General features: G+C 41.4%; 1 protein-coding gene across 1 annotated transcript in view; it reads right to left on the bottom strand.

The window, feature by feature from the left end:
• Positions 1-27949, bottom strand: part of CACNA1E (calcium voltage-gated channel subunit alpha1 E) — a 427487-nt gene that overhangs the window by 13588 nt on the left and 385950 nt on the right. The window contains exons 37-43 of the mRNA XM_066597440.1: positions 22326-22453; positions 21856-21952; positions 17922-18027; positions 17138-17245; positions 9767-9867; positions 5179-5285; positions 4975-5074 (exon numbers count right to left, since the gene is read on the bottom strand). Coding sequence (XP_066453537.1) covers positions 4975-5074; positions 5179-5285; positions 9767-9867; positions 17138-17245; positions 17922-18027; positions 21856-21952; positions 22326-22453 — 747 coding nt within the window. The remainder of the gene's footprint in view (positions 1-4974; positions 5075-5178; positions 5286-9766; positions 9868-17137; positions 17246-17921; positions 18028-21855; positions 21953-22325; positions 22454-27949) is intronic.

The following is a 27949-nucleotide window of genomic DNA, read 5'->3' as shown; positions in this document are numbered from 1 at the left end:
CAGAGAATTACGTTTTGGGGTGACCAAACTCTTTACTCATTAGGTACAAGCTGACTCTACTTCTTTTCAGGATTTTGTCATGTTTGATAGAAGACCACCCATTTCATAGTAGACTAGTATCTGGCTCAATTTGTAATGCGACTCACTGCCCGTGAATGGAGGAAAAGGTGGGTCTAGAGAACTGTTAAAATGGCAATGGAGTCAGTGGCTGTAAAACATCATGTTAAGGAAAGTTTGAGGCAAATTTCTTACTTTGACACCTAACTTTCAAACTTGACCTCTGATACCTGACTGTGATACTTGGCTCTGACACCTGACAACCGACTTTCTTCACTGGTGGTCAGCATAAGCATGAATATTAGATACATTGTATACTAGCTAGCTTTCAGTTTACAATTATGTCTGATGGTGATGCCTGACTTTCACATCTAACTTTCCTCACTGGTCAGCATGAGAATAACTAGATACAAGGGGGTAGATTTACTATTCAAATTGCACCAGAAAATGGTGCAACATGCTTTGTGTCACAATGACTATGTTTTTCTGACTTGTCCAAAAAGGGGCATGGTCTAAATGGCACCAAAAAGTGTGCCAAATTGCACCACAACCTTGTCACAATTTTTGGTTGGATTTAAAATCCTCGCCTGCTGGTAGCTCTGATTGTGATTAGCTGAAGTGCTTAGCCAATCACAATCAGAGCTACCAGCAGGCGGGGATTTTGAATCCCTGGCTGCTGATAGCTCAGAACTGCAGAGACAGGGACAGCGCCAGAAGTCGCAGCTGAGCCCCGACAGCTGAAGGCAGGTGAGTATGTTTTTTTATTTTATTTTTTTAACACTACTTTTATTGGCTTTTCAGGGAAGGGCTTATCTTTAAAGCTCTTCCCTGAAAGCCCCTCAGCTGACGGGGCTCAGCCGCGACTCCTCGCGCTGTCCCCGGCTCTGCACTGCTGTGCAGAGCTATCAGCAGCCGGGGATTTAAAATCCCCGCCTGCTAGTAGCTCTGATTGTGATTGGCTAAAGCAGTCAGCCAATCACATTCTGAGCTACCAGCAGGTGGGGATTTTAAATCCCCGGCTGCTGATAACTTAGCATTAGAAAGCCGGGGACAGCTAGGATAAGACGCGGCTGAGTCCGGCAGACGAAGGGAGGTAAGTATGTCTTTTTTTTTACAGTACTTTTACTTGATTTTCAGGGAAGGGCTTATATTTAAAGCCCTTCCCTGAAATCAATTAGCAGCAGAATCCTCTACCGCAGCTGACGTGTGTGACTGCTGCGGTAGGAAATTGAAGAATTTCTCTGCTGCATCTGCCACAGATGTGGTAGATGTAGCAGCAGAGAATTCTTTTAACTAGTGGGGGTGAAGGAAACATCTCCCGCATGCAGCAGACTAGTTCTTCATCCCCGTGGGGGTCATGGCAGCAGCGGAGGCGTAGGTATTTTTTTTACACTAAAATTTTTCTTTTTCAGGGAAGAGCTTATATATAAAGAAAAAGAATTCAGGGGTGCCGGCAGAGCATTGTTTTCAATGGAGCCGTCGGCAGTAGCCACAACTCCATTGTAAACAATGCACGCAGCTGCATACACGTGTTTTTGCTCATACGTAGGTGCGCACCTATGTATGCGCAAAAACACGCTCGTTTGAAGCCACCCTCAGAGTCAAGGACCGGAGTCAGAAGTCAGATTTTAACGCCAAGGATCAGAGTCAGATTTCAGAGTCAAGGAAAGGAATCAGGTATCAGAGTGAGAAAGTAGTCTCGAAATTATGGCAATATAATGCCTTACTCTGACAAATGAAATCTTGAACCAGTGACCTCAATCTTTTAAAGGGATTGTCCAGTTGTAAACTATTGATGGCCTATTCACAGATTAGGCCATCAACAGCATATTTCAGCAAGGGTCTGTCAGCCATGATCCCTGTTCATCAGCTGTTTGTTTTCTGCAGAACGCAGACAACTCTGTTCTCACTGCAGTGGCCAGGATTGGTATTACAGACAACGTTCCCATTGAATTCAATGGGAACTTTGGCTGCAATACCAAGTCTGACCACTGCAGTGGGAATGGAGCTGTCTGCTTCCTGCATAAATCAACTCAGTGCATGAGTGCAAACAACTTATCAAAGGGTTCCTGTGTGACAGAACCTCAGCAATCTACTATTGATGGCCTAATCTGTGAATAGGCCATCAATAGTTTACAACTGGACAATCCATTTAACTCAGAATTTCCTAACGAGGTATTTGAAAATTGTTTTTCTAAGCTAGATAATTCCTTTTTCATGGATACAGCAAATTCTTCAAAGCATTAACATTACTTAAAACTTGGATTTCATTTAATTATGACATGTAGTGGATTCTTACAGCCAGCAACCTATTAATAATGAATGATTACTTTATTATGTTTAATGTTAAGAAATTGGACGTGCCAATGGGCCATTGTCATTGTGCCCTGTAGGTAGATCCGTTCTGTGTGTGCATGGAGGCACTCAACAAAATGCTTGAGACTTGAAGACACACAGTGCAATGACACTGCAACAGGGACACACTCTAGCGCTATTACCCTCAGGTGTGGACAAAGCCATACACTGCAGTGACCAGGCAGAATCAGTGAGCTGACAGCATGTTTCACACTGAGAGACTTGGTATACTTCCATTCTTGTTGCAGACAGAATGACATACATAGATGTCATACCAGGTGATAACATACTAGTGACAAAACATCTGGCACCAAGCACATTAACATATTGCAGATTGCTGAATGAGAACTTGTACATTCATGATACTTCAATGTAGCAAGTCTGGCATCATCTCAAAACACATTCAAGATACAAAACAAGACATTTCACATATAAACAATATACCTGTAAGCTGTCATTGCTAAAGAAATGCTGCCAAAGGGAAAGAAATTCTAGACAATGAATAAAATGAACTAAACTGATAGAGCTCCTCTAGTAGTGATTTCCTACATACTGTTTCAAATTGTAAGTCTTGCAAGCAAATTGTATAATTTAAATGCATATTATAAACCTAATTGAAGCTATTATCATAAAAAATCCTGGTTAAAAATCACTTACCGTTTTGAGTCTACAGCTCCTATGCAACCCTATTGATCTCTTTGGTAACAGACTACAAACAAGCCATGTGTAGTCTGATCATAAAGTTATAGTCCCTCCACCCATCCCATACTTATATACATTCTAGAGGTTAAAACGAAAGAGTGGACAAATGGAAGGGAGCATGAAGGCAAAATCAGACTGCACGGGGTTTGTTTCTAGTCTGTTACCATGAAACCAAATGGACTGCAGAGAGGCTGTAGATGGAGAATAGTTGCAAGTCTATTTGATGCATTGGAGCAATAACAAAATTGCAGTGGTGGGCCTACATTTTAATCATTGATGATCGTTCCCTGGATGGGATCAAGGGTGAAAGTGGCATGAAGGAGGGACACATGTTTAGTTATGTCTCATTTATGGACTTATGATATGTGAACAAACCCATCCCCTAACACAACCGCTATCTTCTATCATCACTTATTACAATATTATCTCATGTCCTGTGCTTGCTCAGTTTAGCCTAATGTATTAGACCTCTAGAGGTTTTAGCAGACCTAATTCTGAATGAAAGTTGGGTCTTCCTCTTTCCAATGGGTTACTTTTTAAGAAAAATAATAACTAGAGATGAGCGAGCCTGCTCGGTAAGAGCAATTACTCAAGCGAGCCTCGCTCATCTCGAGCAACTGCCTTCTCCTCCGAGCGTGCTTGGGGGCAGGGGGGGGGGGGGGGGGAGAGTGAGAGAGATCTCTCTCCCTCTGCTACCATCTGCCGCTCCCCCCCCCCCCCGAGCATGCTTGGAGGAGAAGGCAGTTACTCAAGATAAGCGAGGCTCGCTCGAGTAACTGCCCTTACCGAGCGTACTCGCTCATCTCTAATAATAACACTATTACATTTTTAGATCCCACATTCTGTGCTGATTAATTTTGTTAAATTCTTTATAATGGTCAATTACACACTTCTCTGCACAAAGCCATAGATTACAAAGTATAAAATGATGGCTGCCTACAGTCAGCACTAGATGGAATTGAGGAGCTTACTGCCTACTAGTTTACTACTTAAAGGGGCTGTGCCAAATTACAAATGTATCCCTTATCGACAGTAGAACTGTAAAGCCATCTGAACCAATTGATAACATTGAGCATTCGCATAATCTAGCTATATTCCTGAACACTATTGGATTAGTTTTATCTCCATGAACTGTGGGACTCCAACCCTGGGAATCCCATGATCCTGAGAACGGGGTCCAAAGGTCCCTATATGAATGTAGTGGAGGTCGCACATGTACTTCACTTCTCTATTCATTTCACTGGGGTTGCTGGAGAATGCTAAATACTTGCACTCAACAATTACCAACGCTTCTACTAAATTGAGTAGAACAACGATGCACATGCTTGTCCTCCACTCCATTCGTGATGGGACCTGTGGGACATCATTTATCATGGAGGTTCTAGTCTTCGAATCCCCACCAATCATAAAGTTACCCACTATGCTGTGGATAAGGAATAACATTATAACTTGGCACAGCCCCCTTAATTCAATGTAAAAAAATCATATATTCAAAATGTTTCTAAGCTCCCCCATAGTGGTGGCTGCAGGAAGCCAGAAGTTTATCATTTAGTTCTATGTCTATGCAGGAGATTTCAAACTTTGCATATGTAAAAACAGAGCGCCACCTGCTATAAGGATATTTTAAGAACTTGATCAATACAGAATCCAAAAACTTAATGGTGTTCAAGGGTGAACGGATATGCCAAGGCAAATCACCTAATTTGCCTTGTCTGTGCACTAAGATACACATTGACAACCATTCAGTGACCATTCTTTACAAGCTCAGACGTTCCCGAAATGTGTCAGATTATCCTTAATGCACCGAATGACAATGCTAGGTTAATGGGCTATTTTAGCACCTCTAAAAGCTATGTTTACCAGAGACAGCTGCTCTTCAAAGTCTTCATCATCCCTATCCAGACATGGTGGTTGGAATATTTCATCCGGTGACAAAGGACTGAGTGATGGGAAGGCATCCCTGAAAGACAGGCCATGTAACACAGAGCAATAAAAAAAAATCAGCCTTTGAAGCTACGGCTCTTATTACTATATGATATACTGTCTGTTACACAACTAACTCACAGGCCTGACAGGGTGTCCTGCTGGAGGAACGGTAAGGCTTTGGCATTGGACAATATCTCCTCGGGTAAGGAAGATGCTTCCATTCTCTGAAACATTGGAGCATTTTTCTGTTTAAAGAGTAAATATACAGATTAGTCGAACACAAGGTGATCCATCGAGATGAAAGACTAATACAATTTGCATCAGAATCCGGGTGCAACAATAGTAAATCTGATTCCAAACTCTGATTTGTATATTATCATTAGGCAACAGTTGTCCCATGATAAAAGTTAAAGAGTAACTGCACTTCTTACAAACTTTTGGCATGTCAAAAGTTTTGGCCGGTGGGAGTTTCACTGCTCAGACCCTCATTGATCGCTACAATGTGGCCCTTTGGCTGTCTGTTTCTTCTCAGTAGCTGAAGAAAGACATACAAAGGTCTATAAGAGGTCTACAGACCTCTATGAGTCCATCTTCAGCTGCTGAGAGGAGCAAGCAAGCAACAAAGACAGCCAAAAGTGGACACTGCAGCGTCTTAGTTCTAGGAATCAATTGGGGTCTCAGCAGTGGGACCCCCACTAGTCAAATCTTTTGACCTGTTGCTCTGACATATCATAAATTTGTAGTAAGTGCAGTTACCGTACTCTTTAAACCTGTATTTTTAAAGCGAATGTCTTATGGAGAAAGACCCTGGCCCTATACCTAATTATGGCACATGTACATTATAGAGGGGGACTCCATTGCCAGGGACACCCCTCTGTAAACCAGAGTTCTAATACAGTCTCAAGCTTCACATGTAGTACATAGAAAGCCATTCATCTGAATAGGTGCAATGTATTACTGTATTGGCAGGAATACTGTATGGCAGGGTGCCATGTGATAACACCTTAATGAGCCACTTTTTGCTTCTTCATTCTTGTTTTTTAGTCCTTGTGGGGGGTCGTGCATTAACAGTGTTTACGGTGCAGTAAATATAACATTGACTGTACTTTGCAGGTCAGTACGATTATGTCGTTATCAAATTTATGTAATTCTTATTATGTTTTACTACTTTTACAAAATATGAAACTTTTAAAAATGCTATCCATTGTCTCATTCTGACCACCATACCATAACTTTTTTTGAAGCTGCTGTTAGGGCAGTGTAAGCACTTATTTTATGCTGGGCAAGCAGTCGTTTTTATGGGTACCAATATGGGGTATATATAACTTTTTGATGATTTTTTACATTTATTTGGTTTTGATATGCAGAATGACAAAAAATGCAATTCTGGCATATAGAATGCGACAAGACCAATTATGTTTTTAAATTGTTTTTAATTTTTTGGTAAAGAACTAGGAATTTTTTTCCTACTTTTAGGGTGCCTACCCACTAGCAATATATTTTGTTGCGATGCAAGAACGAGTGAAAACACATGATTATGAAACCAATGATTTTCAATGGTTTCATAATCATTTATGATTTTTACTCTCAAGCCTCTCAGTGCAGAGTAAAAATCTGCGATATTGTCTCAGCGCCCCATTGAAAACATGCGGAGTACATCGTGGACTTCTGCCACAGCTGTGACAGCTATGACAGAGGATTCCTTTATTCCCACGGGGACTGCGAGGATGAAGGAATCCTCTGTCACAGCTGATACTATCCCATTGCTTTCAATGAGGTCGGCACTGCTGCAGCCCCATTGAAAGCAGTGGGTAGCAGGCAACCCCCACAGCGATGATTTTCGGGGAATGGCTTGAAATATAAGCCCTTCCGTGAAAATCATCCCTAGCTGTAAAAAAAAAAAATTAAATTAAAAAAAATACTCACCTAGAAGAGTTGTCTGGCTCTTCTGTCCGGCCTCTGCAGTCATCTTCTGAAGGCCAGAGACTGAAAAATCCCCGCCCCCAGAAAAGCACTGGTCTCATTGGCTAAGCGCTCAGCCAATCACAGGCAGTGCTCAGCCATTGAATGACAGCTCAGCTCTGCCTGTGATTGGTCACAGCGCTCTGCCAATCACAGGCAGTGCTCAGTTGTCATTCAATGGCTGAGCGCTGCCTGTGATTGGCTGAGGGCTCAGCCAATGAGATTAGCATTTTATAGGGGCAGGGATTTTTCAATCCCCAGCCTCCTGAAGACTGAAGATGACTGTCGGGGACAGACAGAAGAGCCGGAATGGCTCTTCTAGGTGAGTATAATTTTTTTTTTAAACTTTTTTTTTAACAGTTAGGGATGATTTTCAGGGAAGGGCTTATATTTCAAGCCCTTTCCCAAAAATCATCACTGCGGGGGTTGCCTGCAACCCACTGCTTTCAATGGGGCCACAGCAGTGACAACCCCACTGAAAGCAATGGGATAAAATCACGGACTTCCGCCACAGCTGTGACAGCTGTGGCAAAGGATTCCTTCATTCCCGTGGGGATTAAGGTATCCTCTGCCATAGCCGTCACAGCTGTGGCAAAAGTCCGCGATGTACTCCCTATTTTTTCAATGGGGCTGGCGCTGCTGGCGCTGGCCCCATTGAAAACACTGAGCAATGTCACACAGTTTTCTCTGCACTGCGAGGCACTTGCTCTCGTATCGCAAGAAAATATATCGCTAGTGGGTAGGCACTGTAAGCCTTTTTATTTTGTGCAATATTTTTTTTATTAAACATATCTTTACTTTTTTTTTTTTAGAGAATTTCTATAGGGGATTGGAACTTGCAATCATCTGATCGCTTGTACTATATACTGCAATGTTTCAGTATTGCGATATATTGTACTTTTAACAGCAGACCAGTAGGCTCTAGGCTGTCATAGCAATTCATTGGCATGCTGTGATCAGCAGTGACCGTGGCATTTAAGCAGTTAAGCTTCTGTATGAAGCGAGAACATCTCCCGAATGCAACCAATACCTCATCTTGCAGCCTATTTCAGATATATCCATCATAGGTTCTTAAGGGGTTAATAGCTACTTTACACCATACCAGATTGTAATGGTCTTGGATGAGAACATTCAGGGATCTTGAAAGCATTAAAGGGGTAAATAGATTACAAAGGCCAGAGGATTATTATTTGACTATGAAAGAAACCCAATTTTATTATCAGTTTAAGAAAGGACTCTTTACAGTAAGAGTAGTTAGTACACAGAAAGAGTTGTAATGGCCAAATCAACTGCAGGAGTGGACAGTATTATAGTATATGTTAAAAGTGAAAATAAATCTGGTGAATTTGATTAAGGAAATGCATCTAATTTACCAAATTGTGTCAGAATGATTTTCCACTGTCAGATAAAGCTAGGACTATTACTAGGAGTAGGAAGCTCAGAGGTGGAACTTTAAGCTCTGAGGCCGATGTAAAAGCTGTCACAGAACCCCTCCCATACTATGTGTCATTTATATACTAGTGTCTTCCTATGCGGCTTTTGAGTCTCCTTGGGTATAGGCCCTACTGATATCTATGCATGCTCTGTAGATAAACCCGGAGGAAGCTATTTTATCTAGCTCTGGAGCCAATAGATAGTTCAAAGAAGCCTAATCTGATAGGCACGTGTTTTTGTTCAACCTAAATTATAAATGTGTTACATCTGAACTGGACATGAAACACCTCGGACAAGTCAGATGTAATTAGTAGTTCTATTTGACGGATATACACACAGTATATCAATAATAAAAAGCAAAAGTGGGCAGAGGGGAAATCTGACCCTAACTACTAAAAGTAGAGTACTCGCCCTGATGAGGGTGACCCCACATCAGGAAATTGGGATGACCCTGACGCTCTATAAATGGAAAACAGGGATAAAGTTTCCGTTAAAGAATAATAAAGAATGCAATACTAGCACAATAAACCAGATGAAATACAATAGCAATATAGTCAGGAGTTAGATGTTACAACACCCTAGTATACTTTTACATCAGACAGACTTATCTGACAATGAAGCAAGACAGGAGCCACCAACGTGACTAGAAACTCCAACAGACTGAAAGCATAACTGGCGTTCTCCATGAGGAAGCTACGAAATGAATGTGTACAGACAGTTGCTGATTGGCCAACTGGGAGACACACCTCCCAGCCAACCAATCCATCTACACACCCGCAGAGAATTGCTCATGTCAGCATCCAGCACTGAAAAGACACTGAGCATGTGCCAGCGTGTGGATCACATTGGGCGGGTCTGACGTCATGATGTCATCCTGATACCACACGGCCGGTGACCCATGACAATATGTCTTGCCCTTAAAGAGAACCTGCACTTTCACTTCAGAGTGCTCCTCCTCTGTCGGCCATTTTCAGTTCATTACAGCAGCTGACGAAAGCCCCATATAGCGCTTATATAAAGCTCGTCTTCAGCTGCAGGAGCGCTCTGAAGTTAAACTGCAGGTATTCCTTAATATAGTCCCAACTTTCTTGCCATAATGCCAATTTTTATGCATTGATGACTGAGACTATGTACTTCGTACAATCAATAACGCATAATCATGTGAATTGACTACATAGAGATTATAAAGTCACCACAGCCACAACAGTTGGTATGTAAAGATTCTTTAAGAACAGATGTAATTACTCAAGTCTTGGACACATTGTGTTTGCTCTTATGCAGAAAACATATGGGTTATCCAGAGGCCCTCCAGGTTGTGACAATTTCTCACCTGGTCCTCCAGCTGTTGTCTCTGTTTCTTCGCTTTACTCTGCTTATAATAGTCCATGATCATCATAGCAGCATAAATCTTGCCCACAGTCAGGTCATTGGCTGGAGGAAAATAATTCAAAAGTTGTCATTGACAGATGCAACTAAGGTTCCTGTGATGGAATTTCCTGTGTAGTACGTTATGCTGTACAAGATGTAGCCAGGCCTTTTAAAACTGATCAGGTACTAAAATCCTTCAGAGGAATTCCAATTTGCTATTTGCTGTAAAGTTAAATACATTCTATTGCTCAGAATGGGGAGCAGCCAACCCTAGTGAGGAAGACTAGACAATATCTGAACCCGAAGATCACACTTTGTGCTGCTTATTTTTAATTCTGATAACTTCAGAAAGTTGTAAAATTTTTACTTAAAATGCAATAGACACATAAATTCAAACAAGGAGTCCTAGTCAAGGGTTGGATATAGTTATGAGCGAACTTTTGAAAAGTTCAGTTTGGTCCAAATTAGTTTCAAACCGAACCGGAAGTTCACCAAATCCCCAACACTGGGCTAGAACACTGTCTATGAGCCATAAAAGTCCGGCATAACAGAGTTTTATAGAGGGCCGTTATGGCTCTTAGACAGTATTATACACCAGTGTTCAGGACTAATGTTGAACGAACCGAACTAGTAGAAACCTATTTTGGATAAACTTTGCTAAAAGCTTGGTTTGGGTTTGTGCTGAACTGAAGTTTTAGCAAAGTTCAACTTGAAATAGAGTTCTAGCAAAGAAAGAAGGAAAACTGTCTCTCTGGTGCCATCTATTGGAAGGTAGCTACCCTACCGTATTCTTTAAATGGGTTGTCCCACTAATAGACGTTATCTATTATCCACACATTCTGGGGTCTCAAAGGTCTCCAGAAGAATGGAGTGACTCTTAGGCATAAGAACCACCACTCCTTTTGTTTCTAAGGAACTGCCAGAGATAGTAAAATGCTTCTGCAGTAGTCTAGTTAAAATGGTTCGGAATTGAGAAAGGCGTACGGCAAGGTTGCATTTTATCACCAGTCCTTTTCAATCTGTACGCAAAAACATTCATGATGCAACGCAGTTTGGATGATTTAGAAATCGGAGTCAAAAGAGGTGGCAGACATGTCAACAACCTTTGATATTCAGATGACACCACCCTGCTTGCAGAAAGTGAAAGGGACCTAGAACACCTTATCCAATGAGTGCAAAAGGAAAGTGAACGCCTGAGACTGTATCTCAACAGCAAGAAAATGAAAGTCATGACTGCGGTAGGCAACGGTACAGTGAACATAAAAATTAACAACGAAGAAGTCGAGACGGTCCAAGATTTCATCTTCCTTGGATCCAAAAGCGATCGCAATGGGAGATCTGGACCTGAGGTCAAGAGACGGATTTCACTTGGTAGGAATGCAATGCAAGGAATGGAAAAGATTTAGGAAAGCAAGGATATTAGCATTGCAACAAAAACCAGACTGGTCAATGCAATCGTCTTTCCCACAATGACGTATGGTTGCGAAAGTTGAACGCTCAGAAAAACAAACAGAAGGAAAATTGATGCGTTTGAACTGTGGTGCTGCAGGAGAATACTACGGATACCTTGGACTGCCATGACAACGAACAAACCGTGTCAAGCCGAAAATATCACTAGAGGGCAAAATCATCAAACAGCGGCTTTTTTTTTGGACTTGTGATGCGTGCTAACTCACTGGAAACAGCACTGATGCTTGGCAAAGTCAGAGAAGATCAGGACGACAAAGAACAGGATGGCTAGATTCAATCAAGGCCACCACCAACATGTCAGTCACGGAATTGAAAGAAGCCGTGAAAGACAGAAAAGGCGTGAAGAAAATTGATCCATGGAGTGACCGAGGGTTAGATGCAACTGAACGGATAATCAATCAAAGTGGAAATTAATGCAGTAATAATGCAAATGCATGGCTATCACTCCATTCATTAGGGGACCTTCATTCTCACAATCAACTAGTTATCCCCTGTCTTCTAGATAACTTCTACTAGTGGGACAACTTCTTTCAGACCTTGCAAAGGGATTAAGGGCCCATTTAGAGGGAGAAGAATGTCGGGCAAACAATGCCCGACACTCATCCCCGCATGTACTCGCTCCCATGCTGCTGCATGGGGGCTAGCATCGCTGGCTCACAGTGTGGCGGCTGAAGGAGAGTTCTCTCCTCATTCTCCCCCGCCCCTTTCCATTGACTTAGCATAGCGGACGTTCAGTACCGAACGACTGCTATTTACACTGAATGATCAGCGTTCAGCTCATTGTCCATCATTTATGCTGCAGGCTGATCGTTCAGTGTAAATAGCAGCCGTTCAGCATTGAACGGCCGTTATGTTAAGTCAATGAAGAGGGGCAGGGGAGAGCGAGGGGTGAAATCCCTGCAGCCTCCCTGCCGGACGCTCTGTGAGCGAGCCAGTGATACTACCTCCCGCGCAACAGCATGGGGACGAGTGTCAGGCATTGTTTACTCGATCTTCCCGAGTAACTGCATTCTCATCTGAGCAGGCTGGGGGGGGGGGGGGGGGGGGGGTTGGGGGAGAGAGAGAGATCTCTCTCACTCTCCCCCCGCTACCCCAAGCTGCCCCCCGAGCCTGCTCGGACGAGAATGCAGTTACTCGAGAAGAGTGATGCTCGCTCAAGTAACTGCCTTATCCAAGCATGCTCACTCATCTCTAGTTGTCAGGACCATTATTAGTACATGACAAATGCCATTGATGCCATTGTTAATTCTTCCTTCCCGCTCCAGGACGTACCGGTACGTCCTGGGAGCCTGCTACTTCCCGCAACAGGATGTACCGGTACGTCCTGGGGATAGCGCGAGATCACATATGATCCCGCGCTATCCCGCAGCGGGAGCCGGCTGTCAGTCACAGCCGGCGTCGCGCTGCAACAGCGGGGGGCGGGGGGGGGTATCGGAGATGCGCCCCCTGCTGTTAACCCCTTCCCTGCCGCGATCTAATTAGATCACGGCAGGGAAAGAGTTCACAGAGGGATCGCGCTCCCTCTGTGTCTCCGTCCGGCTCTCGCGATGTCATGTATTGCCTATGCCCATGATCGCTGTATAAGTGATAAGGTATGGCAGAGCAGTAGCTCTGCCATGCCTTATGACAGCGATCATAGGCACAGTGCTGCAAGTCCCTCAGAGGGACTCGAATAGTGTAAAAAAAAGAAAAGAAAAAGGTAAAAAAAAGAAAAATGTTAATAAAAATGTAAAAAAAACCCTTTTTTAATGCTTTTTCTAATATTAGCATAAAAAAAGGTAAAAAAAAATTAAAACCCCACATATTGGGTATTGACACGTCCGTAACGACGTGTACAAAAAGCTGAACATGCTTCTTATTTTGTACGACAAAAAGCGTTAAAAAAAATGCTAAAAAACAGAGGCAAAATGCTAATTTTTAGCATTTTGCCTCTCAAAAAATGCAATAAAAGTGATCAAAAAAGCCGTACATTCCCCAAAATGGTACCAATAAAAAAAGCTCATCTCGCAAAAAATAAGCCCTTATAGAGCTCCGTACATAGAAAAATAAAAAAGTTACAGAACTTTGAATGCAGTTATAGGCCTTGGTCAGACGGGCGATTTTTCGCGCGATTTGCGGATCGCATGACGGATGCGCATCCGCAAATCGCATGACCGGTGCGCGCAAATCGCCGGCAAATCGCCGGAAAATCTGCTCTTAGCCGCGTTTCATTAGAAACGGGCCGGAGCTGTCCAGCGCATTGCATTCAATGGAGACGGCAATACAGCCGTCTCCATTGAAAGCAATGCGCTGCGGGCGAGCCCGGGATGAATTGTTGGTAAGGGCTTAAATACCTAAGCCCTTCCCTGCAATCCATCCTAAAATGTGTTAAAATAAAAAAAAATTGTATACTCACCTTCTCCCGGCAGCCGGAGCTCCGCGTGGCCGTCCTGCAGTGGGTGTGAAGGGGGTGTGAGTCAGACCTGCCCCCTGATTGGCTCAGTGCTGAGCCAATCAGAGGCATGCCTCACTCACACCCATTCATGAATTCATGAATGGATGTGAGTCAGACCTGCCCCTGATTGGCTCAGCGCTGAGAGGCAGCAGTCACTCACCCATTCATGAATTCATGAATGGGTGTGTGAGTGTTTTCAGCCTCTGATTGATCAGGGCTGTGACCAATCAGAGGCAGATCATTCAGCAGGCGGGGATTTTAAAGCCCCGCATGCTGAATAGTGCCAAGAAGCAGTTCAGGAGAACTGACAGCGGCCGCGGCTGGACTCCGGCTGCAGCGGAAAGGTGAGTATACAATTTTTTTTTTTATTTTAACACATTTTAGAATGAATTGCAGGGAAGGGCTTATATATTTAACCCCTTCCCGACAATTCACCCAGCGCACGCCGGCAGCCCATTGCTTTCAATGGAGCGGCTGTATTGCCGCTCCATTGAATTCAATGGGCAAACATCGTTCTTCTCTGCCACAGCTGTTACAGCTGTGGCAGAGAAGAAGGTTTTGTCTTCTATATGTTCTCAATGGGGTCGGCGCTGCTGCCGCCGGCCCCATTGAGCGCATATAGAGAAGAGAACAGGAATCGCAGATCACAGATAGGTGTGATCTGCGATTTTTTGTTCTATAATTTATCAGACGAGCGCATAAAAAGCGCTCATGTGTCCGATACCATTGCAAAGCAATGGTTTTATAAAATCGCCGGACGCATGCGCATGCGCAAATCGCGCGAAAAATCGCCCGTCTGACTAAGGCCATAGAGAGAAAAAAAAAGATTTCCAAGAAAAAGGGGGTTTTATTGCAAAAAAGTGTAAAAACCTAAAAAAAAATTACAATTTTGGTATCGTTCTAACCGTACCAACCCGCAGAAAAAATTTAGTGTGTCATTTATGCTGCATAATTAACTCTGTAAGAAAAAGAAAAAAAAAATCTATGTCAGAATTGATGCGTTTTCTCTCCCTGTTATCATAAAAAAAATAATAAAAGTTTTACGATATAGTCTATGTACCCAAAAGTGGCACCGATAAAAACTACAGCTCGCCGCACAAAAAACAAGCCCTTATACGGCCGCGTCCACGGAAAAATAAAAAAGTTATGGCTTTTGAAAAATGGAGATGGAAAAATACCAAAAAATCGCTTGGTCCTCAACGCCAAAATAGGCCATGTCATTAAGGGGTTAAAGTATAGTGGTTGTTTTGCAACAGCAAATGGTTAATATTAATGCTGTAGCTTTGGTAATTGGACATCTTAAGCACCATGTCCCATAATATACATCAGTTTTGAGCCCCATCTTGCTGTTGGAATTTAAAGCTAAAACTTTCCCCTAACATTACTAGTAGCAGATGTAACAAATTGGGAAGGTGTCTTGCTCTATAGCTGCCACTTTATTTTTTGCCATATCTCTATGGGCCACCCTACTGACTGTTGTGTTCTTCAATGAGCTGATGGATAGAAAAACAGAAAAATGTCTACCCCCAAGATTCTCTTATCTGCAGACTTTGTCATAATCATTCATAGCTAGTCTCTTTTTATTAGCTCTATTTATATATCATTTCTACTTTAGGGTAACGGCCCTTTTAAAACCTGAAGCTAGATACATTTAGGTTGATTGGGACGTCAGTCCTATCAGCTTCTTAGGTTGTTCCACCGAAAGCTTGATGTCTTTTGTTCCCAAATTGTTACTTTATTTCCTATTTAATCCTCGGTTCTACAGAAATTAGATTCTTTTTATGAATTGTTATTTCAATGACTTATTACAAAAGCGACATTCAGGCACAAAAAGCAAACTTATCAGGTTCTATGCTTCTTAAGTGATTTTTCACATATCTTGCTGTCAGTCTGACACAGCAGGCAAACAAGTGAAGGTGCAGAGAGCCTCGACTAATTTCACACTGAATTAAAACACGCTGTGCTTCAAATCACAGTGCATAGAATTAGACAAGGCTGGTGAAGCTGATAAAGCTTACAATTCCATTTTTACTGCTTCTGAAGAGGCTTTTAGTGTAATATCAAATATAGTTTCACCCTCTTTATGGCTATGATGAGTAGAAACAGTTTTATAACTTCTCTTAAAGGGGGTCTCCAAGGTTTTGTTAATGTCCTTTCTCCTAGCAAATGGATTCCTAGTGTACACCAATCAGCCATAGCATTAAATCCACTGACAGGTGAAGTGAATAACACCGATGATCTCAGGGCAATGGCACCCGTGAAGAAGTTGAATATATTAGGCTACAAATGAATAGCCAGTTCTTCAAGTTGTGTTGGCAACAGGAAAAATGGGAAAGAGCAACTTTGACCAGGACCAAATTGTGATGTCTGGAAGACTGGGTCAGAGCATCTCCAATATACATTAGTTAGTAACTACCAAAAGTGGCTCCATGAAGGACAACCAATCAACAGTTGAAAGGGTCGTGAGAACCAAAGTCTCCCTGATGTGTATGGGTTAGATCCCACCCAAAAATTACTGTAAGAAACATTGCTAAAAAAAGAGTTAGTAGTCAACTTCAAAGGTCTTGTGGAGTCAATGCCTCAATGGTTGGGAGCTGGTTTGCTTCTGCAGTAGTACAATATTGGGCAGGTGGCTTCTATTGTCCGGCAGATCGATGTATTATGTGTATCAAGGAGTTGACGGAAGTAGCTATAGTTTTGCCTGGATCTACATTGGATGCATGTTTACTTCCATGGAAGGCCAGGTAAGAAAGCAGGATGAATAACCAATGACATGCTAAGGGCCCATTCAAATGGCTGTATTTATGGGCCATGTGCTATCCATAAATTCAAAGGACAGCACACATCCCTAAAATGAGGCTATTCAGACAAATGATTTTTTTCACATGGTTAGGTGGTTGATGTGAAAAAAAATACTGCATGCCTTTTTTCTTGTTTTCCGTCTAAAAGTGCCTTTACAGGGGTGATATCACCCTAAATTTTGCTGGAAACAGGAAATTTGGGCAAAAATCGTCTCATGTAAGCACTTTTTTTTCTTCTTCATTTTCTTCTTTTTTTTTCTTCATTTTCTTCTTTCTTTATTAACCTAGCCTTAAAACAGCTGCAAAGTACTTAGATATATTCCTAGGTGACCTAATTCTACTATACAGGACTTTTAAAGCTCTTAGACAATATTATGCACCAATTTTACAGGTACCAGTGAAGTTCCGGTTTGGTTAGAAGTAATTTGGACTGAGACAAACGTTTTGCTGAAATTCAGCAAACCAGCCAAGCCAAATTATTCCAAGGTTCACTCAATGCTATCAAGTGCTGAAGGTGATATGTTCCTCACCTAGTAAAATGCTAATGCTTCATATTTGCATAACTATCTCATATTATCACATTAATACTTTGTTGATATTTCACCCGAAATATTCTTAAAACCCTCACATCTTGGCATGGGGACAAGTAGGTCCAACATCTTTTGAGATAGATTTGGCCAAATTGCCAGGATTTCCTTCTGCAGCTCCGAGTCCAGTTGTTGTCTGTCAGCTCCACCTCCAAGAGAAAGGATGGAAACAACACACAATAAATGTCTACAGTATCTATTGTAAAGTCTGATGTTAATCAAAATCACTTTCCTCAGTTCAGTCCCAATTTAGATGTAAACCTAATACTGGACTAAGGATTCTTGTGGTGGACCAGTGTATATTGAGTATAACAATGTTACAGAGTACCGTCATTAGATTACTTCCAAAGAGTTGTTGATCCAGGGATGTATTCTGATTGCCATGTTTTGAGTCGGGAAGAAATATATATTTTTTTTTTAATGAGGAAAATTGGCTTTTATTTCATGGGGGAAGGTTTGCCTTTCTCTGGATGAGTATTTCCAAAACTCCAGTCCTTACGACCTCCAACAGGCCATATTTTAAGGATTTCCTTAGTATTTCACACGTGATGTCATTATTGTTGGTGCCTCAGAAATTGGCACAGGTGCTCTCTATAGGATATCCTGAACACACGACCAGCTGGGGGGGGGGGGGGGGGGGCGGTCGTAAGAACCAGAGTTTGAGGAACACTGCTCTGGTCCAACAGTACAGATGGACTGAATGGACTGAACTGGATGGGCGCATCTTTTTTCAGTCTAAACAAACTATGTTACATCAGGATCTGACAAGAAATGGGTTTGTTTCTAACACACTAACTCTATAATGTAACTTTTTAAAATTCTTACCTTTGGCTATTTTTATATCCAGTGCCGTCCGGATTAGAGCCATCAGCGTAGATGTGAAATGTACAGTCATATCCTCGGTTACTGGCATATTCATCAGGACCAATCTCTGTACAAAAACACCGGGCGCCCAAGATATGGGATATCGACAAGGGGACCCAAAGCAGACAAGCACACATAGGCACATAATCACTACACCATACACAGAACAAGGATGAAGACATCACTCTCCAAACTTCCCTCCATATCCCCAGCTCCACCCTACGCCTATGTAACTAAGAGAGGTAAAATAACAGGAGCATGCATACTCTAACCTGACTATAAGTCATACCCAGCTTCTTGAAGGCACAGGGTGTCAGTATTGCTGGACAGTACACAAACAAGGCAAAGGTTAACTGTCCAGAACCAGCTAGTTAAAGAATTATTTCCCTAGCAATGTAATTATGGGCCTGCAGACAAGACGTCCACACAGTAGATTTATGAGACATTATTAAAATTTGATATTCAAAGAGCAAATATCATAATTTCAAAAACTATGCTATTAACCCTTCATGATTTTGATTATAAAAAGTGGTTGGGCTGTCCAAACGGTTTCTTATGAAAAATGAACATGGCCTTGTCTTCGGCGGGTCATGGTTGAGTTTAGCAGTTGTCTATCATTTACTATTATGATACTTGATGGCGTGATTTAGAGCAGTGGTCTCCAACTTGTGGTGCACCAACTGTTGCAAAACTTCTTAGGGGATGTGGTTTTGAAAAATGTAGAGAGGCAGAAGTTAGAGATCGTTGGTTTAGAGCAGACGGACAGAATACTTTGTCTTTCATCTGCATCTGTGCAGGGGATTTGGAGAGCTGTATCAAAAAACTGACCTCCAACCGCTCTCAAAATATATAGAAACTATTTGGCACAGAATTTTAAACTTCAAGGCTATGGGCATATCTGTTTACTTCTTTAATCAAACATGAAAAAATAATTAATTGAGGATTGCAAAATTTAAAATGCATTTCCTCCGTGTTTTTTTTTAAGGCTATGGACAACTTCAGGGCCAAATTCATATTAAAATGCATGTATTTGGGCTGAAGATCATTTTTGCAATAGGGTTTCATTAAAAATGTTGCACCGTTTGGCTTCTGCTGCTTCTGTATAGTACAGTGCAGTATATAGCAAGATGCAGAATGTCTTTCACTAGCATTATTGTAAGGACTGAGTGAGTGAATTTGACAGCTCAATCTCTAGCCCTTCCAAGTTATCTTTGTTTTGGTCATAAATCATCTGAAAAGCTGGTTCACGAGGGGAGAGAGGGAGGCTGGAAACTGAGCCGTCTGATGAGCTCACTGATGAATCTGCCAGTGAAAGGCAGTCTGCAGCTTGATGTATATCGTGGGATACAGAAGCCAAGTAATTTTAAAAAATCTCAATTGCAAAAATTATTTTCACCCCAAGCTTCATGCATTTAAAGGGAACCTGTCATTATGTTTGAGCCCCATAAACTACATAATGGGGTTCATAGGTGATGGAAGGGGGAGTCAGGGAGATTAATTTGATACTCACTGGGTGGGTGCACCGTTCCAGCACTGTGTCCCAGCATGACTCTTCAGTGGGCTGTACGTCCATTCTCACACTCATCTCTATGGGAGAGTGTGCACAGAAAACAAGAGTCATGCTGTGTGCATGCTCTAAATTTGCAAGGACATAATGTGGGAATGGAATGCCCAATGAGTATGAAAAGCTGCTCCCCATTCATCATGTTTGAGCCCCTTAACCTAGTTCATAGGGTTGAAACGTGAGGATGGGTTTACTGTAAGTAAAAAATAGCCCCAAAAATGTCCATGTTCCTAAAAAGAAAATGGTGTAAATGCCCTTTAAGGGCCCATTCACATGGTCATACAGTCATACGGTCGTATTTTTAATGGATGTAATACTGACAGCATACAGCACCATTCGTTTGTATTGGTGTATTCATATGTATGCTTTTTTTGTCCTCACGTTTTTTGCTCTCTCAAGAAATAAATCACAGCCTGTCCTATTTTGGTCCTTATCACAAACCAAAATCACTCATTAAAGTCTGTGAGATTGTGTAAAAATGCAGCAAATTAGCAGTTATATCCGTATTCAATGTGTTTTTTACACATGTTGCCAGAAGACAGTGGGAAGAAAAAGTGACATCAATTGGACCTTCTTGTGTTTTTTTGTGTGTGAAAAACACAGTAAATATGGATGCAATACAAATGTAAAAAAAACATGCATATGCACCAAAAATGCACAAAATGTGCAAAAAAAACCACACACAAGCAGTGAAAATGCTATATTTTTTATAGACCAAAATTGCATGTCTGTTTGAGTCCTGCAAGTGGCAACTATGTATTATCATGTTTGTTAAAAAGAACTAAGCACAAGTATTACTGTGGCACTTGAATAAGTTACAGCGAGCTCACGTATATATGGTTGTAGTAGCTTGTAATCATAGGGTATTTATTAAAAAAAAATGGCAAAACCAGGACTGCGAATTTGAGTGAAAAACAAGGAATGCATGAAAAAAATGAAGCAGATCCAACAAGGAATATCATCCAGTTTTTTTTCTTACTTCACAACCTTAGATTGTAATAAGGGTGACCTGTACCTTATAAGCCACTTTATTGGGACATCTCTTCCCAAGGCCTAATGGTGGTGACATGAGAGTCAACATGTCGTACATCTCTGTATAATGGATACGGCCACTGGTTATGGACAGGAGGAGCCAGAGAAGGAGGAAGGGAGTGAAGTGAGAACAATGGAGCAAGCAATGAAGGGACAAAGAAAAGCGCGGCATATCCAGAGAAGCAAAAAACCCAAACCAGCAAGGAAATAAAAGCAAACAAACAAACATAAAAAACACACAGAAAATAGAAAAGAAAGAGGGAAACAGAAGAGAAGACGGAGGGATTATTAAATGCCTTCACCCCAGGAGCAGATTTAGGCGGGTTTATACCGCACTCATGCCCTTTATTAGAACTTTTCCACCCACGCCCAAATCGTCTCTTCTGTTTTTTTTTCTGAGGATTACTACTTCTCTATTGCAATGATGTTACTATTTCTCTATTGCAATGATGTTGCAAGCATATCAGATACTCGTCTCCAGGCTCAGCCTCAGAAAACAACTTCTCACGTACCAGCTGTCTCCACAATATTTACAGCCACTCGGTACTACTAAGCTGAGAATATTGGGGAAGCCGTGTATCCCTTCTGGATATCATTTAACCTGACCAGAGGGTGCAGCTGTGATAAAGATCGGAAAGCAGGGAACCTGCAGTTGCTTCCTCCTGGCTGTGTGATGTGGCTCCTGGCATGCACCAGTGAAAAGCATGCTCTGGAATGCATATAAGGAAAGTTTTCATGCATTCTTCCTAAAAGTTCCTTCTGCTCATGCTAAGTTGCAGATTTTAGAGTCAACCAGCTGCCCCCCAACACCAGCAACCCTGGACTTCTGGGTAATGAGTATATGAGATTATTAATATGCAGCTTAGATTTACAAACCTTAAGAATCCCCAATTTACTTTGTATGTATATAGTTTTATAGTATAGTTTTAACTAGCTATTGCCATTTCTATTCATTGACATCCAAGCTACTTTAGACTGTTGCATATTACTGTACCTAGAATTGACTCTTCTGTCAACACCACTTTTCCTATCTCATTAAACTTTATGATCTTAAAACCATCTTTATGAAGATGTTCTTGAGTCCCAGGGACTAGCTTGGGTGCAGCTGCTGATTTTGTGGGACTGTTAGGGAGTGATTATCACTATTTAAACCCGGAGGCAGCAGCCCAAGGTCCCTTGCATGGTGCAGTAGTGGAGCGGTGGAGGGGAAGGGACAGTTAGGTGAAGGGAAAAGGTGGGAAGGTAGAGGTAAGCTATGCCCTTGCTGAGTGGAAAGGGCTGAGAGACTGGGCACCAAACCTTGCATGCCACCCTGTAGGGGCAGTTCTCTCCTAGGCCGAGCGGAGGCGAGATGACTCGGACTAATTTGTACATATCCTTATAGGGTATCCTGCCACTGGAAGAGAAGCACAGGCATGTTAATCAGAGCACAGCTCAAAATCATGAAGCTGGAGTTACCTCCATGGCCAGAGGCAAACCCCCCCACAACTTCAATCACTGCACCATGAGAGCTCCTGGGGCAGCAACATGTCAAACCCAGATACTGCAAACAAGGCTGCAGGTTATACTGGGACATGGGAAAGGACAAGGGCAAGGCATGGAAACAAATAAAAGTAATCGATATTCTGACATAATACAGTTTGTAAAATAAAGACAAGTAAGTTAAAGAGCTGTATATTGGACATTACTGTGACGGTTTATAGAATCTGTACCACACATGTCAATTTCTGGAAGGCTAATACTATAGTATTTTTAGGAAGATAATTTACCATGCTGCTCTATCATATTCAGCCCAGATCCGAACAAACTCATCCAGATGATGTGGACCCAAAATGGAAGAGTCTCTTGTCAAGTATTCAAAGTTATCCATAATGACGGCGACAAATAGATTGAGCATCTAAGGATTATACAGAAGAAAAAAATATATGCTGTTAATATTACAATAGACTACAAGCCATATGTAAGTTCTAAGACTAATAAAAAAAGTTAGTCTTAAGTCTTAATTTTCTATCTTATTTTGAGATAACATTTTAGTAGCTTAATAATAATTACTAGTTTTCCAGAAAGCCAAGGTTTAAAATTGCAATATTTTCAACTAACCATAGTATTCCGGGACAAATAAATAAACTAACTTGAGGGACCATACTGTCCATCAGGGTCCTGATCATGGAACTGTAGTAACTAGTTTTAAAAAAAATTGCAGCACTCCCAAATGCAGTCTTGGATTGCATTTGAGAGTATTGCTCATTTTTGGGACTAGTTACTATAGTACTCTGATCAGGAATCGGACTGCTGTCCCTTGTCATGTTTTTTCTATCTATCTATCTATCTATCTATCTATCTATCTATCTATCTATCTATCTATCTATCTATCTATCTATCTATCTATCTAAGGTGTTGCATTGAATTTTAGGAAAGCCTACATCTCCCCAGAGATTCAAGCTTCAGAGCATGGTAGTTCTGTAGAAACTGTTTGGCTAAGAATACAAGGAGAGAACAACAGAAAGGACACCATTGTAAGCATTTACTATAGGCCGCCTGGACAAGCAGAAGATATGGATGAACTCTTTCTACATTAGACGGCCAAGCTTTCAAAAAAGTATGACATAGTGATCATGGGAGATTTTACCTATCCAGACATTTGTTGGGAATCTCTCTCAGGTAAAAGTAATGGATCCAACAAATTCTTATCGGCTCTTGCTGACAACTTTATCTTCCAAAAGGTAGAAGAGAAAACAAGGATCTGCTATCTTGGACCTAATTCTTACCAACTGGGAGGGAATGGTTGAGGTATTTTAATGGATTCAGAAAGAGGCTAGGAAGAATCCAATGGCTGGATGCTCTTAAGGACGGAAATGTCCTGGAAGGTTGAGAAATATTGTAAAATAAGATTCTCAAAGCACAATCGTTACCAATCCCTAAAAGAAGCAAGAATGGGAAGCATTTAAAGAGACCAGGATGGATGAACACAGAACTTGCACACATGTTAAAAACAAAGAAAAATATGTTTCTCAAATGGAAAGAGGAAGGAATATCTAAAGAAGAATATAATGCGGTCTGCAGAAACTGTAGGGCAAGTGTCAGAAAAGCTAAAACTAATAATGAATTGAGGCTTGCAACAGAGGCCAAAAGCAACAAAAAAAGTTTTGGGGGTATGTCAAAAGCAAGAGAAAAGTAAAAGATGCTATAGGATGTTTCCAGGATGAAAATGGTGATTTGCTTAAAAATTATGTTGAGAAGGCCAAACTTTTAAATTCCTATTTTGTATCTGTTTTCTCTTCTAAAGTAGATGGAACATCAACTGATCTTCCCTGTGATATTGGGGAAATAAAAGAATGCAGGCTATCTATAAGCAAAGATATGGTGGGGGAACACTTAGCTAACTTAAATTAATTCAAGTCTCAAGGTCCAGATGAATTACATACTAGGATACTAAAGGAAGGAGCGGAGGTAAGAGAAGTCCCAGAAGATTAACAAAGGGAAGCAGGTGGACCCAGAAACTGCAGGCCTGTGAGCCTAAATTCTATACCAGGAAAGATCTTTGAACAAATTAAACAGCATGTATGCAAGTACTTGGATGGAAATGGAGTAATTAACCAGAGCCAGCATGGGTTTGTAACAAACAAGTCACGCCAGACAAATCTAATTTCTTTTTATGACAGAATCCCCAACTGGATTGACCAGGAAAGGTGGTGGATATAGTATATCTTGACTTTAGTAAAGAATTTGACAAAATATCTTAAACCTTCCTTATTAAAGAAATGACCAAATATGACAAGGCAACTGTTAAGTGAATTCACAACTGGATGAGCGATCATACTCAAACAGTGGCTGCACATCCAAGTGGAAGAATGTATCAAGTGGGCTACCACAAGGCCCTGTTCTGGGCCCAGTGTTGTTCAACATTTTTATAAATGATCAGGAGGAGGAACTTGAGAGGAAACTGATCAAATTTGCCGACGACACAAAGCTAGGAGAGATAGCTAATACTAGAGAGGAGTGAGAGAGAGTATTCAAAAAGATCTAGAAAAGCTTGAACAGTGGGCAGCGACTAACATAATTATATAAGGAGAAATGCAAGGTCCTACATCTGAGCAAGAAAAAAATCACAAACAGAATGGGAGCAATTGAGCTAAGCAGCAGCACATGTGAAAAAGACGGGTATACTAATAGATCATAGACTGAACATGAGTCAACAATGTGATGCAGCAGCCAAAAAGGCAAACACAATACTGGAATGTATTAAGAGAAGCATAGAGTCTAGATCACACGAGGTAATTATCCCCCTCTACTCTTCCTTAGTCAGACCTCATCTGGAATACTGTGTCCAGTTCTGGGCACCCCAGAGAAGAGTTACAAAGATGGTGAGCGGTCTGCAAATCATGTTCTATGAGGAACGGTTAAAGGATCTGGGAATGTTTAGCTTGCAAAAAAGAAGGCTGAGAGGAGACTAAATAGCTGTCTACAAATATCTGAAGGGCTGTCACAGTGCAGAGGGATCAGCCCTATTCTCATTTGTACAAGGAAAGACTAGAAGCAATGGGATGAAACTGAAAGGGAGGAGACACAGATTAGATATTAGAAAAAACTGGTTGACATTGAGGGTGATCATTGAGTGGAGCAGGTTACCACGGGAGGTGGTGATTTCTCCTTTTATTGAAGTGTTCAAACGGGCTGGACAGACATCTGTCTGGGATGATTAAGTAAATCCTGCATTGAGCAGGTGGTTGGACGTGATGGCCCTAGAGGTTCTTTCCAACTCTACCATTCTATGATTCATTCTTTCTATCTATCTATCTATCTATCTATCTATCTATCTATCTATCTATCTATCTATCTATCTATCTATCTATCTATCTATCTATCTATCTCCCAGCATATCTATCTGCGTAAATATATAGCTGCCTATGATGCCTTAGTGTTCATTGATGACATTCTGTTTGTGCAGGATAACCTAGAAATAATTGGAATATGTGCAACCATATTTCTTCCTTTCGACAATAGACAATATGTAATATTTATTGCCTACTGAAATCCATATTTAATGAAGCACTGGCTTTAATTATTTCACAGATGTGAGCTTCCTTGATCCCCTATTAAATAATTGAACATTTAAATCTGTTCAGTTTTATTGCAGATATTATATAACTAGGACAAATGTTTCCAGACAGCTGCCCATCATCCCCCAATGTAATACGTCAGGTAACGACTGTTCACTTAACAAAAACCGCTGCCACAGACCTTAGAGGCCTAATTAGTATGAAACATGAAAAGATTTCACACATACTAGTTTTAATTTATGTAATTCTTACCATTTTCTCTAATTGTATTTATATGACACGCAGAATCAAAGACCACGAAAGAGAGAATCACTGTCATTACCAGTCCCCCTCCCACCCTCCGGCCCTGCACGAGGCATAGAGATAGTCTGAGAACTATATGTACTAATATTATTAAATATGCACAACCTCTTTAACATGTCTTTATAGATATCTATTAGGCCGGCTTCACACTTGCGCTGGGACCTGTGGTTGGAGGTTCTATCACAGATCTGGCACAAAATGCAAGAAGAAAAAGTGGTGCATGGAGAGCTTCTTCTTCCAGCTAAAAGCCGGGAAGCTGAGTGGAAAGTAACCAGAGCCCATTATAGTCAATGGGGTCCATTTGCGCTGTTCAGTTCCATCCTAAGAAAGAGTAATTCGGCCAGGGGAATGCCTTTTCCTACTCCCTGCACAGAGCAGGAAAGCAGACCCCCCAATGCACAGGTGTGACACCACCCTTAGATGTTCATTTTTAAAAGGACTTTTGTCTGGTTGCAAATGTAGTTAAGAGGGATTCTATGAGATAAGAAAAACATGACTGTTTTTTTTCCCAGAAATAGCGCCATTTTTGTCTATGGATTGAGTGTGGTATTGCAGCTTAGTCCAATTTAAAAGGGTTTTCCAGGAGTATACTACTAATGATCTATCCTTAGATCAATAGTTGATCGGTGGGGGTCCACCACTCAGCATCCCCACCAATCAGCTGATTGAAGTGACAGTGGTTTTGGGATGAGTCACTTACTTTAGTCTATACCAGACACAGTGCTGTACATTGTATAGTGGGTGCACCTAGTATTGCAGCTTAGTCCTATTAACATGAATAGAAAAGAGCTGCTTTCAGGCTGTGGGACCAATGAACCTGACATCACAGGCTTTAGAATATGTCTCAGCGCTCTCCTTAATCAGCTGATTGGTGGGGATACCAAGCCACGGACCCCACTAATCAAGTATTGATGACCTATTCTAAGGATAGGTCTTATATAGTTTACTCTTGAAAAACCATTTATAGGCAACCTATCAACAATTTTTTGCTCCCCTAACCACAGGCAGTGTGAAATAGCTATAGGCTCCCTCATTACAAGGAACTTTACTTAGAGCTGGTCGCATGAGGAAGAATCTGCTGGGCAGCATCTCTCAGGCTTCTCTCCGCCCAGCTCGGCTGATTGACAGGTCTTTCCCTATATACAAATATGGAGACCTGTCAATCAACACGAGGCAATTAAGAGGAGCTGTTCAGAGGATGCTTCCTCCCTGTGCCCGGCTCTTTGTAAAACTATATTTTCTCTTATAACTTTTTGGCTAGAGCAGCGTGAACCTGATGAGAGTTTCCCTTTATAGGACTGAGATAAAAATACCAGATAAAGACCATAGACAACAATGGAATACAGCTTGGGGCTCAAGTCATGTGATGGGTACACAAGAAACAGCAAACTGAGGCAAAATGGGTAAACAATGCACAGTAGTCATAGCTTTATTGAATATAGATGTATTGCTGCTTTGATGGTGTGGTCCCAGAATTCCCCCTTAAAAGACAGGAGTTCTTGGTTGATGTACAGTAAGTGTTTACGCCTGGCAAAATGTAAGTACATATTAGGTGAAAGAAGCAATACAGGGGTAAATAACCTCATTAAGAGCCACTGCTGAACATAACAAGACCGCAATTTGCATTTGGCTGTCAAACACTTGTAAAGATAGTCGTAAAACAGAACTGATACAATAAGCGAATTACCATTATCAGACTCCTTCAAATGTCATCAGTTGTGAACTACAAGCCTAACGCTGAATATAATTTCAGATAAACATACAACTGAGGGTAAAGTATTTAGGAAATTGTAACTGTCACTAGAAAACCCTTGCAGATGCTTCCTTATCTGAAGGTGACACTTTTCCTACCAAAGCATGAATAATGTAGAGTTTAAGTAATTATATGGAGTTTATGTCAAGAAGAGTTTGTTTTCCACTTCAGTATTCACTGTTCGGTCAGTGGCGTTACTTGGATGACTATAGGATACCCGTCAGAAAACACAGGTAAACACTATTATTTCTTGCAGTTCTGCGCACACAATGGAAGA

Source organism: Eleutherodactylus coqui, chromosome 3 (genome assembly GCF_035609145.1).
Source record: "Eleutherodactylus coqui strain aEleCoq1 chromosome 3, aEleCoq1.hap1, whole genome shotgun sequence".
In the NCBI taxonomy this organism is placed as follows: domain Eukaryota; kingdom Metazoa; phylum Chordata; class Amphibia; order Anura; family Eleutherodactylidae; genus Eleutherodactylus; species Eleutherodactylus coqui.
This window is presented reverse-complemented; position numbering and strand designations above follow the sequence as displayed.